At 52.4% G+C, this 15212-nt stretch overlaps 1 protein-coding gene across 1 annotated transcript; it reads right to left on the reverse strand.

Moving 5' to 3' along the window:
- Nucleotides 1–1384: 1384 nt before the first annotated feature.
- Nucleotides 1385–12940, reverse strand: KRT82 (keratin 82). The gene is made up of 9 exons (XM_079140898.1): nucleotides 12522–12940; nucleotides 10606–10814; nucleotides 8291–8351; nucleotides 7512–7607; nucleotides 7013–7177; nucleotides 4117–4242; nucleotides 3504–3724; nucleotides 3170–3201; nucleotides 1385–2632 (listed from the first exon to the last, which is right to left on the reverse strand). Exons 1-9 carry the CDS (start codon nucleotides 12924–12926, stop codon nucleotides 2397–2399), a joined length of 1551 nt encoding a protein of 516 aa, XP_078997024.1. The 5' UTR covers nucleotides 12927–12940; the 3' UTR covers nucleotides 1385–2396.
- Between the last annotated feature and the right edge of the window lie 2272 nt (nucleotides 12941–15212).

Below are 15212 nucleotides of genomic sequence, written 5' to 3' on the forward strand. Positions count from 1 at the left end.
GGAATCAAATAATAGGTGGTCTTTCGTGTCTAGTGTCTATCACTTTGTAAAATGTTTCAGAGTTCACCTATGTTGTGGCAGATATAAGTATTCCATTCTTTTTTACGACCAAGATAATATTCCATTGTATGGATACAAATCACATATTGTTCATCCCTTTCATTCATCTGTTGATGGGTACTTCGGTTGTTTCCACCTCTTGGCTACTTTGAATCATGTTGCAAGTTTGTGCAGGTGTGTATTTTCATTTCTTTTGCCATTTACCTAGGAAATGAATCGCTGGGTCATATGGTAACTCCATGTTCGAGATTTAGAGGCACTACTAGTCTGTTCTCCACAGTGGTCCCACCATTTTACATTCCCTATGGTGGGCCCTCGGGGCTGGGTCTGCTGTTCCTACGGGGCTGTCTCGTTCACCATTGTGTTGCCAGCCACTGAATGGCCCGAGCCAAGCGTGTGCTTGATAAATATACATTGTGTGACTGAACATGCAGCCCTTGAATCCACACCTTCAGGCTTCCTGTCAAATTCTGGCCTTGCAATCTTCCCTGTGAGCCTCTCTCTGACCCTCTTTTCTGCATAATCATTCGTTGCTTCTTGCTGCTCTCATACTTTTTAGCATCATTATTTATGACTCCTCAATGAGGCTGAGAGTCCCTCCAGGGGTGAGAGGGTGTTTTTGTCATCTCTGTATCATGGCCTCTAAAGCAGGGCTTGGCACTGGGTGGGTGCTCTGTGGCTGTGGAGGGAGGGCTTCTTCCCAGCTCTCAGGAGGGAGAGGGAGCCCCAGAGGAGAGGCTGTCTCAGGGGTCACTGAAGCAACAGGGAAGGGCACTGGGGCCTCGCAGAGGGCAGAACCGCTGCCATTGAATCTTGTCTCCAGGTCTCAGGGTTTTCTAAATGGGAAGAGGAGATTGGAGAGTCCTTGGCTTCCTTCCTTGCTGGGCTGCTGCCCATCTCCACTGCTTTCCCCAGGCCATGGCTGTGCAGGCCCTGGGAATGGTCCAGAACAGGGAATAGAGCCCAGGATTTGGGTGCTGCTAAGTCTAGACATGATAGGGAGCCCCATGGGTTTTCTACAGATTGTATGCAGGGTCCCAGGTGGTGAGGAGGCCTCTGTGCAACACAGTTGCTGTTTTAACACAGGCAAGTCACATGCAAACTAGTGGGGTGTGATGTGCGGGTATTAGGTACGAATTGCACGGAGCCATATTTATTCCAAAGGCCATTTGCAAATCAAGTATGTTGTTTTCCCATTGGTAGAAAAGCCTTCATTTCCATTACCAGTCCCCAAAGACAGCTTTTGACTCCCTTCAGCCTTATCTCATACCCCTCACAGAACACAGTGAGCAATCCTGATTCTCAAAGTGTGAACAAAGTCAGTTTATTGGGGACAGAGAGCCCAGAAGCTTGGGGCAGAGAACTTGGATCCCAGGTGGGCAGGGCTCCTAGAAGGTGGGTCAGTCAGGCACCTCCTCCTCCCTCTCCCAGTCTCTACACTAGAGCCTGCAAGTGGTTGGGGCAGCCCCACAGAACTGTCATGGGGACAGTTCACATAGACCCAAAGCCCAAGGCTAGAGGAGCTAAAGGAGGAAGCAGGAGCTGGAGGTTATGTACAGAAGGCGGGGTGTGGGGAAGGGCTTGATCCCATTGAGTAAATAATGTCAGTTCTTGATCGTCCATCTGTCCAGTAACTATTTCAGGTCTTCTTACCCTTGGTTTTAGGCATTTCCCACCATCTCCTGCCAATGTGAGCTCAGGCAACAGACTCATTTGCGTAGTTTGAATTCAACACACTTGTGCAAGTTAAGTTACTGCCCAAAGACTTGTTTCTTAGTCTCTATGCTGGCAGGACATTGGCAGATCCTGAATGATTTGGACTCTTGGCACTTGGCTTTGGAATTCGGAATGGGATTTGGGGGTGTCTCCTTTTGACACCTTTTGCATGTTTCAGGAGGGCGCTAAAAGAAGTTTACTTTTCATAGGTGTATGAGAGCCAGAGGGAAGGGAGGTGGGGAGGCTTGTGTGGGGTCTTCTGCAAAGCAGAACTGTGATGTGCCCATTTGGTTTCATCTGGAAATGAAATGGTTAGGGCTACTGCCATTCCTGGGCTTACTGTTGCTAGTTCCAGGGGGACAGGAGAAATGCATCCTCTTTCTCTGCAACCCACCTCACCCCAAGTCCCAGCTCAGATTTTGCACCCAGCTACAAGAAAGATGGCTCTTGAAAATAAAGATGGACTTGAGGGTCAGCTCAGCCCCAAGTGGAAATCCCAGGGTGTCTCTGGAGTCAGTACAGGAAAGGCAGAGTTTTGGAATAGCCTTTGGCCCTGTGGGGGTTCAACAGCCGGAGGAGCCCTGTCCCCTGGGTGTCCAGTGTTGGGGGCAGTGCTACCACTAGTGGCCGCAGGAGCTAGCCCCAGCTGCCAGTTTCATGTTGGAGCTCCGCCCACTCCCGCAGCCCAGGAGCCCCTGGGACTCGCAGGGGATGTAGAGTTCCCCGGTGCCCACCACGCTGCAGCCCCCGCTGCTCCTGAGGACGCCTGTGCTTCCCGTGCAGTACTCTGTCCTCAGCATGGGTGTGCTGACCACACAGGGCTCGTACAGGACGGCGCCTTTGGAACTGCTTACCGCTGTGGGAACAGGAAGTGATGCTCAGGCCTCACCCTGCGTGCCTCTGAGGGAGCTTCCCTGAAACCTCTCAGCCAGGCCACACCTCCCACCTGCTGCCACTCGCCTCCAAGAGCACCCCATTCCAGCTACCAACTTCTGTGTCCCCCACCCTAGGAACATCCAGTGCTTGGAGGTCCCCATGGGGTTATCCCTCGTCCTCAGAGCCTTGACAAAGCCAGGCCCGATGTATGTTTCACCCCCTCTCAGTCTCTGCTTGTCTTCTCCCTCCATTTTGTGTCCACTTTAAACCCTGGCCCTCTAGCAAAGCAACCTCTTGTCTGTGTGGCTTCTTGGGGACTTTGAGACCATGCTGTGCATCTGTTCCTAGTTGTGACACCCAAACTATGGATAGGCCTGCCAGAGACCTTCTCCATTCAGCCAGGTCTCTTTGTCAGGTGGGGGATGCCCGAGAGGACTGGGTAAAGTGTCGCCCACTTGTAGGTTGTGTTATCAACTCCCAAGACCAGGAGCCCTGGGGCCATGTCTCATGTACTTACAGATATTCACAGGCCCGATGCCTTCACACAGCCTGGAGAGAGGAGGGAGAAAAAGACAAGGTGACTGCCTCAGAAAGAATGCAGTGGGAGGGAGCTTGCCTACCATATGTGATGCCCTGGGTTGCACCCCTAGTAACGCAAATTAAAAAACAAAGGAAGAACCAGAGCAAGGCACTCTCGGTGGGACCTCCCCTTCTCTTGTCCTCATCATGCGGAGCAGGAGGGCTCCAGGACTGTGTACTGTTCTGGGTTTTCCATGATCTTGGGTGGGTAATGGCAGCACTTCCCGGAGGGCTGGGTGATACTGATTCCCACCGGGCCTTCCAGAGCTCACCTGTGCTCCTCGCCCTCCAGCAGGCGCCGGTAGGTGGCGATCTCGATGTCCAGGCCCAGCTTGGAGTTCATCACCTCCTGGTACTCCTTGAGCAGGCAGGCCATGTCCTGCTTGGCCTTCTGCAGGGCCTCCTCCAGCCCGGTCAGCTTGCACTTGGCGTCGCTCAGGGCCGCCTCACCCTGCTGCTCTGCCTCGGCTATGGCGCCCTCGAGCTTGCAGCGCTGGGGGGAGAGGGCATGGGATGGCGTCACTGGGGGCCCCTGGATCCCTGAGCTGGGTGCTCAGAAGGACAGAGAACATGTGGTGGCACCTTCCAGGTTTGAATTTGCTGTGGGCTTTACCTGGGATTGTGACACCTGGCTCTCCTGGGAATGGGGAATTGTTTTCTCTGGAAGACACCCCAGGGAGACCTGAGATTTCCTCTTAGATATGCTTAGCATCTGGGGGCGAGGGCGGAGGTAAGCTCTTATGGAAAGAACTTGCTTCATCACCAGCGAGGCGGCCAGTTTGGTTCCTCCTCTGTGGTGCTCCAGGGGGGTTGGGCCTGCCTCAGAACCCACAGGGAAGTCAGCCTGCGCTGGGCTCCCACAGCCGAGGCCTTCCCCAGCCTCACCTGAGCTTTGACAGTCTCAATATCTTGCTGCAGCCGCTGGATCAGCTTGTTCATTTCCAGGATCTCGTTCTTGCGGTTGCGAAGGTTGTCACAGTGGTTGCCGGCTGTCAGCCTCAGCTCCTCATACTGCCAGGACAGAGATGTCAGAACTCTGGGCTCTGCACTGTGACATCTCCTGGTCCCTTTCTCACTGTTCGTCTTTTCTCCAGTGACTTCCTAGCTTGGGTGCTCTCTGGTTTCTGAGACTTGTCCTGCTTTCAATCCCTTTTTTCGTTTCTGACCCATTTTGATGTCCTTCCATGGGCTGCTCCTTATTTCCATCTCACCCCTCAGCCCTGGGCCTTCAGGCTTGCTAACTTACCCTCCAAGCGCCAAGATCCTCACCTCTCCTATCAGATCCCTTTGTCTCTGCCCCAGAGCCCTAGCCATCTGAGGACTTTCCCTTTTAGATGTTCCACCGGAACTTGGAAGGGGTTTCTGTGCTTAGCCTGGAATACTGACAGATCAATGACTCAAAACAATCAAAACCAAAATGCAAAGTTATGTCTTACCTAGGCTAAACACTTTTTAAAAACTTGTCACTTTGCATTCCATTTCTGAAGAGTAACTGTATACAGATCACATTTATATATTGTTTAAAAAAATTAGCCAACTTTAGATTTTCTGATGGTGGATGGGAACAGCTTTCATAAAAAGCAAAAAACAAGGGTTGGGGTTCTAGCTCAGTGGTAGAGGGCTTGACGTGTGAAGCCCTGGCTTTGATCCCAGCACCATAAAGACAAATAAGGCAAAGAAAAACAAGAGATAAGCACAGTCAAGTTGGCTTTTTGGTTATTTGGCTACTGTGGGAAAAAATCTGCAGATGCCTAATAAATAGCCACTCTTCTCTCCTTAAAACAGAAGCCTGCTGGGCATGGTGGCACACACCTGTAATCCCAGTGGCTCGGGAGACTGAGGCAGGAGGATCATGAGTTCAAAGCCAGCCTCAGCGACTTAATGAGGCCCTAAGTAACTCAGTGAGATCCTGTCTCTAAGTAAAATACAAAATAGGACTCAGTGGTCAAGTGCCCCTGAGTTTAATCTCTGGTATCCCTGAAAAAAACAAAAACCCAAAACCAGAACCCTGTGAACCTAGAATATTTCTCAGCTTCTGTGCAATGAGGTCTACGGCCATTGCTGGGTAGGGATTTGTGGAGAGCTCTTTGTGTGGGGAATGACTTAACCGCCATGTTTATTACCCTCTATTGTTCTCCTTCCTGGGGAGCATGGATGTATAGCTATCCTGGGACATGAGGGAACATAAATATGTGTTAAAATGGTAGAACGGAAAGCTAGAAGGAACTTGAGTCCCTAGCGATGTGATACTGGACAGTCTATTTTTGTACTCTGTCATGTGAGAAAAGAGTAAAAACTGAATTTAACTATATATTTTAAAAATTTGATTCTCTAAATACAATCTCTAACTCATAGGATTGTCTTTATGGTTCTGACAAGAGGATGGGAAAATGAGCATGTGTCCCCTGAGCCCACCTGATGGGTGGCCCAGGAACCACCAGAGGAGGAGCCAGCAGGGTGAAGCTGGCCATGGATGGGCCACAGACTAGTTGCCAGGACTGGCTCCAGGCCAGGGTTGGTTATTTATGGTTACCACAGATCTTCAGAAAATAGGCAGAGTAGTACTTGAGGCACTAGCTGGGTGGCAGTCCCCCACTACCTTCAGTAAGCACTTCAAAGTGCTTGGCACAGCCCTGCATATGTGTGGCAACTCAGTCCCCAAGCTGCCCGCCTGGACCCAGGTCCCTCACAGCACACCAGAACCTCGCTCTCTTGCTCCATGTCTCCTTCCTTCTGTTCCTCTTCTCCAGTTCTCTGCTTGTTGGCATCTTCACTTACTGACAATGCCTCTGCCTTTTCAGGCACAATGTGTTGCTTCTGTCTCCAACCCCTTGCATCTGCTGCTTGACCTTGGCAATCACCGCAAGCTCTTTGTCTTTCATGGTGGTTAGTTATACACTCCCCTGCCCCTAGAGCTGTAATCTCCTTGAGAACTGGGCTGGTCTCACTCTTGGTATCCTGGTGTCACCCAGCTCCTTCAGGTCATCTTTCCTTGGCCCTCTGTCTAAGCCACCCTCCACAATGCTCCCTACCCTCTACCCTGACCTTATTTTCTCCATACACCACCAAAATACAACCTCTGCATTTCATTGTTTTGTTCACTGTCTGTCCCTCACCTCTGCCTCTAAGAAGGAAAGGGACATGCAGGCCAGGGCTGCTGCTGTCTGTTCTGTTTGCTGCTGAATCTCAAGCTCCTAGCACACCATGAATGCTCAACGAACAGTGGCATGAATCAGTGAGTGGACGCATGCACGGTGCCCTTCATGGACAGGGCAGTGACACTGAGATGATAGTATTTGTTAAATCAAATTGCCCTCAGGGGCTCCCCTGCTCTCCCAGCAATCCCCTAATTACTAAGTCTGGGCCACCTTAATCACTGTTTCTGCTCTACATTAGTAACCATCCCATGCCACCAGCCTCCTCCCACGTCTCCAAGCCCAGAGTCCTCTTTGCCATCATTGCCAATTAGATTTATTGAAGGCTGCTTAAAGGAGCACTTCTAGTGTGTCTGAAGGTAAATAAAGCCGGGCGCTCTGGTGACAGGCCTGACCTGTCTGTGGGGTCCCTCCTACATGCTCTGCAAGGACCTGGCCTGAGGCCTGGCAGGAACAATATGGGGGGATTTATGGGGTTTCCTGGCACTGTGGCATGGTCCAGCCCTATATGCTCCTTCCTCCTGGGGGTCATCCCCTGACCCTCCTTATCTTCTCTCTCTTTTCCCTTCTCCCTCGCTTCTGTTCTTCCCTACTCCCCAGCCCTGTTTTCTGTACCCCCAGCTCACCCGGCACTGGTACCAAGCCTCTGCTTCAGCTTTGCTGCGGCTGGCGATGTCATCATACTGGGCCTTGATCTCAGCAATGATGCCATCCACGTCCAGGTCCCGGCTGTTGTCCATCTTCACAATGACTGAGGTCTCTGAGATCTGAGACTGCAGCAGGAGGATCTCCTGGGGAGTGCGGGGCAGAGGAGTGAGCTCTGAGGATCAGGGGCAGGAAGGGGAGAGCCTGCTCTGACCTCCCATGGCAGAGCTGAACAGGACTCTGCTATAGCTGTTCCAGGCCTTCAGCCATCATTATCCTCCTTGCCCCTGTCCTGCAGTGACCCAAAGTTTTCCCAAGGGGCCTGAGAGCCTCGGATCTAGATGATCCAGCTTCTGAGAGTCTCACTCCCTGAGTGCCAACTATCCCCTGGGGATCACTTCCAGGGTCCCACTGGGCAGTAGCCTTCTTACCCAGCTCGTCCCTGACCAGCCACCTAGAAAGCAGCATATCTGCAAGTACCTCCTCAAACAGGCCTTTCATGAAGTTGATCTCCTGTTCTAGAGCTTCCACGTTGGTCTCCAGGTCGGCTTTCATCAGGAAGGCCGTGTCCACATCCTACAGCAGAACAGTGACAGAATCATGACCCGAAGCTGGGGGCGTAAGGGAACCATGACCTCCACCAGCCAGATACCTCCCAGGCTAGCTGGCCACAGGTGGCAGGTGTGGGGGCCCACCTTCCCTCAAGGAGGCCATGTGTAAATGAAGGGTAGAGCCAAAGTGGAAGGGAGGGTCCCCAGCCCTGGGACCCCCATGCCTGGACCCAACCCCCTGAAGGGGAAGGATCTGAAGGTCGCAGGGGTTTAGAGGAGCTATCATGTTGGCCTACCATGTTCTCTGATCTGTTTGCAGAACTCAGCCTAGAAAGTCCCATGATCTCTGAGAAGTCATGGCAATCAGTTTCATCTTTGGGGGTTTGAGTCAGAGTTTTGTTTCATTCTTGATTTGGCCTAGCTGCATCTTCAAATGCTCGGGCAGGTGCAGACATGACCCTATCTGGCTTTGGCCTACAGAGTCAGGCTGGGGAACAAGTCAGTCCTTGCCCCTTTGCAAGGGGGGCAGGAGAAGACTCTGGCCTTCCTCTTTTCCAGGATCAGTGGGGCTGGCATGGGAGGGTGGGAGGGATGCTTTGGCTGGGGGAAGGGATAGCTATGGACATGTCTGGACACAGTCCAGAGGCTGTGTGTCGGAGGCTGGCCAGGCCAGCTCAATGGCCTCTGCCTCCCTGGGCTCCCCCTCACCTTCTTCAGGGCAACAAACTCGTTCTCGGCACAGGGGCGCAGGGAGAGCTCCTCTTCATACCTGATAGAATGGGCAGGAGAGCCTTTAGTTGGCATGTGGAGTCTGGAAGGGGTCTTGGCATCAGGTTTGTCACTGTCTGATGGCCCTAGGGAGCCTTTCTCTGGATATCGCTAGATAGTTATTACCAAAGCTTCTCACAGCCACTTCCCAAGCAGATCCCCTCCCACTTCCCAGTAGCCTGTTTCTGTGATGAGTCATCCTTTGGGAAGTCCTCTTTAAAGCTACCTTCATTTTCTCTGGCTGCAGAAAAAGTTCCTTCATCTAGTTGATTCCTCTGGGAATCCTCCGCTGACATGGCTGTCATTCCTGACCTGAGACTGGCTGCCGTCCCTGAAATGCCCAGCTGACCTGGGGCTTCTTCCTTGCTGCAAGGGTGCTGAACCTGACCTCTACCTGCAGTCTGGTGGCAGAGGTAGCAATTACCCACTTTACCAGACACACGGGGGTAGCTGGAGTATTTCCTGCAAGCTACTTGTGAGTGCCTCAGCCCACGCATGGCTCCTCTGAGGCACAGGGAATCAGTCAGGATTCAGCCTGGCCATGGTGACTCAGTTTGGTGGGCAGCATCGATCTATTAGTAGCTTCTCTATGCTTCCTGACGCCCATTTCCCCCTTTCCTGCAGAGCCCCTGGCCCTGGGCTCTGGGGCCTATCACCTGGGTTTGAATCCTGGTTCTGTCACATGCTAGTCATGGCCAAGATGGGTAGGTGACTTGGCCTTTCTGCTCCTCATCATCTGCAGCTTCATCTCTTGTAGAATGAGGGTAGCCCTGGCCCTCCCATGTAGTGCTTTTGAGGGAGAGGTGATGTCTGCCACACATAGGACAGTGCCAAGCCTGGGGTAAGTGTGGTGAAACTAATGATGTCATCTCATCCTCTCCTTTTAGCCATTTTTAAAATCCTAAGTTCTCTTCTGGAACTGCACATCTCCTACTGCAACCTTGCTACTGTCTTCTCCAGAAGGACATTGCTCCTGCCGAGGGGCTAGCCTCCACCTTCCCACAGCCTGCCATAGTCTGTTAGAGTGGTTTCCCTGTCTGGATACATTCTGGACCTTCCTTGTTGCCTGCTCCTATTCTTACCCATTTCTGAGGTCTATTCTGGGCTCTCCCTTTGGAAGAAGCCATTGAAAGGGACCTTATGCTTCAAGGTCCAAAGCAAATGGTGCCTCTTCCAGGAAGTCTTCCTGCATCCTCCTGGGATCTGTTCCCCTTCTGCTCGGTTTTATGTTGCAGCTGCCCAGTGTAGGTGCAGGTGGTCTGTGTGTACTAGACTGGGCCACCTTGAGGCAAGGACCACCTTTTTCCTTTCTAGAGCATCTATACTTCCCAGCACATTGCCTGCCACTGAGAGAGCCCATGGTTGGCACCTACACCATGAGTGTCTCCAACATGGCTCCACTCCACTGGCTCATTTCTCTTAGGAACTGTTACTCTTGGTCTATGTGCACTGTTTCTCCTCAATGAAAAGGTGTCTCCCTTGACTCTCCCCCACCAGCATGTGCTCCCATGAGGCCCTGCTCCCAGGGAAGACCCACTCAGGACTCATCAGGAGACAACTTATCTGGCCTCAGACTCTTGCAAGCCCTGAGCTGCTTTCCTGCCAGCTCTTCATGAACCAGTCACCTCCTCCAGGCTGGGAATCAGACCTAGAGCTTGTTCTGAGGTGGGTACATGGGGCAGGAGAGAAAGCATGAACCCCAAAGCACTGAGAAAGAAGAAGTTTGAGCTTCTGATAGTGCATGTGATTTTTCTGGATCATTTCCAGCTGTGATGGGGAGGGATGAGGAAGCCGGAAGTCAAGGGTGAGGGGAAGTGTGGGCTGGCTGGATGGCTGAGGGGCTTATCAGGTGGAGGGAACAGGAGGTGCATAATCTTGGAGAGAAGAGCCCTGTGGATCTATTGGGACTAGGAAGAAGTTCTGGACCTACGAAGGGACTAAAGAGCCAGGACAGGTAGGTAGCTCAGAGTAGAGGTGTGGCAGGTGAAGCATGCTTGGCGAGAAACAGCATGAGGGCCTTATTTAGGCAGAGTGGTAGGAAGGGAGATGAAGACAAGTGCACATATTAGAGCTTCCACCACGTGCCAAATATGTGATCCTGTAGGATGCTCTGCCTCTAATATCCCACTTGATTGTTGTACTGCCTTATGAACTGAGTTTAAATTTCCCATTTTATGGATGGGGCAATCGAGGCCCAGGTTGTTTCTGTAACTCGCTCTAGGTACCCTCATGGGATGAAAGCTGAGCCAACTCACTTTTTCTTGTAGCCCTCCAGTGCTTCCTGGAGGCTGCAGAGCTCCGACTCCAGTTTCGTGTGGTCCCCTGACACGCAGTCCAGCTGCCTCCGCAGGGTGCAGATGTAGCCCTCAAACAGGGGCTCTATGTTGCTCTGGCAGCACCTCTGCTGCTGCATGAAGTTCCACTTGGTTTCCAGGAGCTTGTTCTTCTGTTCCAGGAACCGGACCTGCAGCCGAAAATGGGATGTTGCCAGGTAGTGGGGACCCTGGGAACCAGGCCTGGGAGAAGACAGTGGAATGGTTCTGTGTCCTTTCCTGACATACCACTACCAATGCATGGGAATTTGTACAAGTTAAGGTCTCTGCATCAATGCTCCTGATGTGTCTTTGTGTCTCCTCAACTTTGGGGGCAGTTAGAGGATCCCTATCTTCCATACAGGAGTTGTGTGCTGTAGTTGAAAGAATATTGCCCCAAGAGGCCTGGGGCAGGTCCATATTCCAGCCTTCTCTACCGGCCTCTCACTGCCCCTGTGGCCTAGACTAAAACTTACCCCTTCGAACTTTACTTTGCTTGCCAGAACTTCTACTGGGATTTTGTATGGGGAAGCACCCTGCAAACCTGCATCCTAAGGTCCCACTGTGATGCTTATAGTCCAGGCTTCTGGGCACTCAGGGAAGAAGATCAGCTCAAAGGTGATGTTTTAGGACTCCGGGCTCTTCCCACCCTTCCTACATGGCTGTGTCGGAAAGAAGTCCAGGTCACAGAAATAGGGACAGTTGCTGTCCTACCTCCTCCATTTTTGTGGACTGGAGCTGAGGTTAGAAGCAGCTAAGTGGGTGGACCCTGGTCTCCCAGCTAGTCATGGGCCACAGGAGCAAGGTCTCCAGGCTTTGTCCTGGGACTTTTTTCCCTTATCATGCTTTGCTTCTCAAGAATATTGAAGAAGGAAAGTTGCCCCCATTGTGGCCAATGATGACATCAGCAGGAGGCTCCTGGCCTCACAGAAGGTTGATGACCCTTGTCCACATTGTTGGATGAGTTTATAACCAGAACTTAAAAAAGCTTAAAAAATAAAACGGAGCGTGCCCGAACAAGGTCCTCTTTGCAGCACTCTTGTGTGCATTACCTCCTTTAATTCTCCCACTTTCTCTCCCTTCCTTCCCCAGGAGGCAGCAGTGTCCCTGAGTCTGAGCAGTGAGTGGCTTGCACAGGGATTTGGGCAACAGGAATGGACCCACACTAGGGGCCAGGACTTCTGGCTTCTGGTCCATGAGCCTTGGTCCTAAACTGTAGAGAAACACCAGCTCAGCCTGTGGCATGGTCCTGACCCCAGGAGGCTCCCTGGGGATGGGTATAGACCCAGGGCAGCTGAGGGACGATGAAGCCAGTTCAGCAGCATTCAGATGCAGTGTCCCCTTCCCTGCAGCCTTTCAGAGCTGGCTCTGGGCTTAACAGATATAAGATTTGGCTGATGGCCGCCTTGTGCTCCCACCTCTGACTGGTCTTCTTTTCCCTCATCCCAGGCCTAAACCAATGACAAATTCTGGGGGTCACCGTACCCATCCTCAACTTCAGAGTCTTTCAAAGTCTCAACACAGCTCAGGCACACAGGCAGCGGTTGGATTGTGAAAGCCTCACCAGGAAGGGCATTTCTTTGGTTAAAAACTGCTCTGAAAGTTCCTCTTATAGTCTGACTGCAGACAACCTTAGTGATTTTCTCAAATAATGTCCTAAGAGACATAACTAAAAAACTGGGTGGGGAGCAGAAACATTCAGTGCTGAGCTTGGTCAGCTTTCAACAATGAATGCTGGAGAGACTGATGGGCAAGGGTGGCTTGTGATTTTCAGCCTTTTCCTTGTCCCTGACCGACCACCAGGTGCACTCTGCAGAGGGTCTTGTCCCCCACCCTGGCACCTTCGGCCCACCTCTCACCTTGTTGATGAAGGATGCAAAGCGGTTATTGAGGCACTTGATCTGCTCCTTCTCATCCCTCTTCACCCTCTGCACTGTCGGGTCGATCTCCAGCTCCAGCGGGACCAGTAGGCTCTCATTGATGGTGACGGGGGTGATGCAGGCAGAAGACCCACAGGCGGCCCCTGCTCGATACCCAAAACCAGGCAGGCCACACCTGGAGGCCACCCGAGGCCTCCCGAAGCCCACATTGCACAGGCTCCGGGACCCGAGGCAGCCTAGGGCACGGAGGCCCCCCCCAGTCCCAGGCCGGCATGGCCCCTTGCTCACCTCATAGTGGGTGACCATACGGGGCATGATGGCCGAGCATGAGCTGAAATTCTGAGCACCACACCTGGAGCCCACCTGGAAGGAGCGGCACGACATGACAGGAGAGAGAGGCAGAGAGACAGAGCCCTGGAGTGGAGAAGAGGGCAGGAGTGACCAAGTCATGGTTCAGCTTCCCCCCTTTTATCTCGTAGAGGGACGGAGGGCTGAGCTGGGTCAAACCCCAAATCACCATTAAATTGGGTTTATGAGCTTGGGATATTGGCAGCTACTGGGGAGCAAGGTGGATAATTAGGGTAGCAGAAAGCAAAGAGAAGGAGCCGGTGGCCCATTGCTGGTGGGGTCTATAAAAATCCTAGACTTCCTTGTTTATGGGGGTGATGAAAGGGTCCGTACAGTCAGATATGCCTGCTGTAATCAGTGGCTCAGCCACATCATTTCATAGGCGGGCAGGGGACGGCCATGAAAGGTACACCCTGACTTCCCTGGGATTCGAGGGCGGATCCAACACATTGGGGATGCTCTATTTGCCCAGGGATATCTCTGTCTCCCATGGAGCCTGCAGATCCCAGTGCCCTCCATGGGCTTGAGGCAACCCCAGGAGTTACTAGGAAGGTAGGCTTTTGGGGTAGGGGGAGCCTTGCCGGACCTTCCCCCTCCTCAGGACAGGCAGGGCTCTGGCTCTGTTGCGGCTATCCCTGCCCCAGCCCTGGGTCACTTCTCTCCAGAGCCCGTTTGTCAAAAACTGCTGTAGGGAACTCAAGAGGAGTTTGAGGAGGAGACAGGAAGGGATGATTTCTCCAACACTGTGGGTCCCCAAGCATGGTTTCAGCATTGGTCTGGGGTTCTGTGTTGCCACCTGGAGGTAGATAAAGCCTGCTGTGGCTTGAGCACCTCTCTTCAGACAGTGCCTGCCCTAAAGAATGTTCCAGGTGGATGTGGGTCAGGCTGTCTTCTCAGCACCAGGGCACGGCCGCAGTTTCTTGGAGAGGCCTGTGGCCACTCCATTTTCTTTCCTCTTCTTTCATCCATCTCAGCAGTGCAAACTCTGCTTCGGCCACCTGGTCTTGCCCTTCCATGCTGAGACTTTTTTTTCCAGGTCACAATCAAGTCATTGATAATAATAGTGACATTGAATGGGTTTACTATGTGCTGGGTCACTCTGAGCTCTTCCCATCCTTTATCTCATTACTTCCAGGACAACACCTTGCTGCAGCAACCACCTTACGGACAAGGACAGTGAGGAGCAGAGTGAAGGGTTGTGTCCCTGTCACCCATCTTGGCGGTGGGAAGGCTGGGTTGGACCCTGTTCCTCCTGACCTCACCAGGCTCAGCTGCTCTGAAGAACAGAGGCCTGGGTTAGGAATGGGGAACCTGCATGCTTCAGCTTCCTCGCCTGTAGATTAGGAGCCTAGAACTTAAACATTTCGGTGTCTTGAAAATTGTCAGTCTGATCGTGCATTTCATACTGTCCCTTTTTCAGTAGTCTTGACTTCGGGTCTTGGAGTGAGGTGTGTCATGGGAGGCCTGGGTAATGGTGGGAGGTGGAGAGTGGGATGGGCTGGGAAGGAGAGTCTCACTGCCCTGGTGGGCCCAGGAGATGGTGTTCATGGAGCTGGGGCTGCTAAGAGTTCTGGAAGACTCACGTTGTAGGAGGCGAGGACGGAACTCACTGGGATGATGTGAACACAGTGGAGCTCCCCCACGGTACCCAGACCCAATGGTAGTCTCAGTGACAGTGCCGGGCTCCAGAAGCCCAGGACCAGAGCTCAGGGGCAGAGGGTAGGATGGTTCATTGCAATCATGGTGGGCAGAAGGCATGTGCTCCAGAGCCCACTGGTCTGAGGCTGCCCTCCAGGTATGACACATAACATGGACTCAGTCAAGACCTAGAGTGCTCAGTGACATTTTATTGAAGCAATTTTAGGAAAATGGCAAGCGGTAGGGGAGCAGGGAGCTCAGAAGTTTTAACTTGTTTTCTGGAGCTATGAATTTGGTCTGTGTGGTGGCAGAGTGGCAGGCAACCTCCTTGCCTTTCGATTGGTTCTGGTTTTGAATTCATGGTGGGTGTTTGAGGGTTTACAACTCTTCCGACAAAACAGGGAAATTGCCTATGAAGGCCAATTTCAAAAAGACCTCAGTTCAGCCCCTCACCCTGCTCCCCTGCATCTTCCCTCTGCTTCCTTGGAGGGTCTGGAATCATGTCTCCTCAGAGGGAGGGGAGACTCCAAAGTCAGGATTTGTCTCTCCTCCAAGTTTACAACCTCGGTTCTTCCCTGCAGGGCAGAGAGTTTGGGGTACTGTCTTAGAGAGCTTTGTTCTTGCCAGGGCTGGGGGCGGGGGAATCCACACAGCACAGAGACCTTTCAGAGGTTGGGATGCAGG

The sequence above is a fragment of the Sciurus vulgaris genome, assembly GCF_902686455.1.
Source record: "Sciurus vulgaris genome assembly, chromosome: 5".
Taxonomy (NCBI): Eukaryota; Metazoa; Chordata; class Mammalia; order Rodentia; family Sciuridae; genus Sciurus; species Sciurus vulgaris.

Coding starts and splice junctions, on each gene's coding strand:
- KRT82 (XM_079140898.1), bottom strand. CDS start 12,926: ATGTCGTGCCGCTCCTTCCAGGTGGGCTCCAGGTGTGGTGCTCAGAAT. Junction 7,178..7,511: donor TGAAAGGCCTGTTTGAGGAG/GTACTTGCAGAT, acceptor CGCACTCCCCAG/GAGATCCTCCTGCTGCAGTC. Junction 2,633..3,169: donor CATCGGGCCTGTGAATATCT/GTAAGTACATGA, acceptor CTGTTCCCACAG/CGGTAAGCAGTTCCAAAGGC.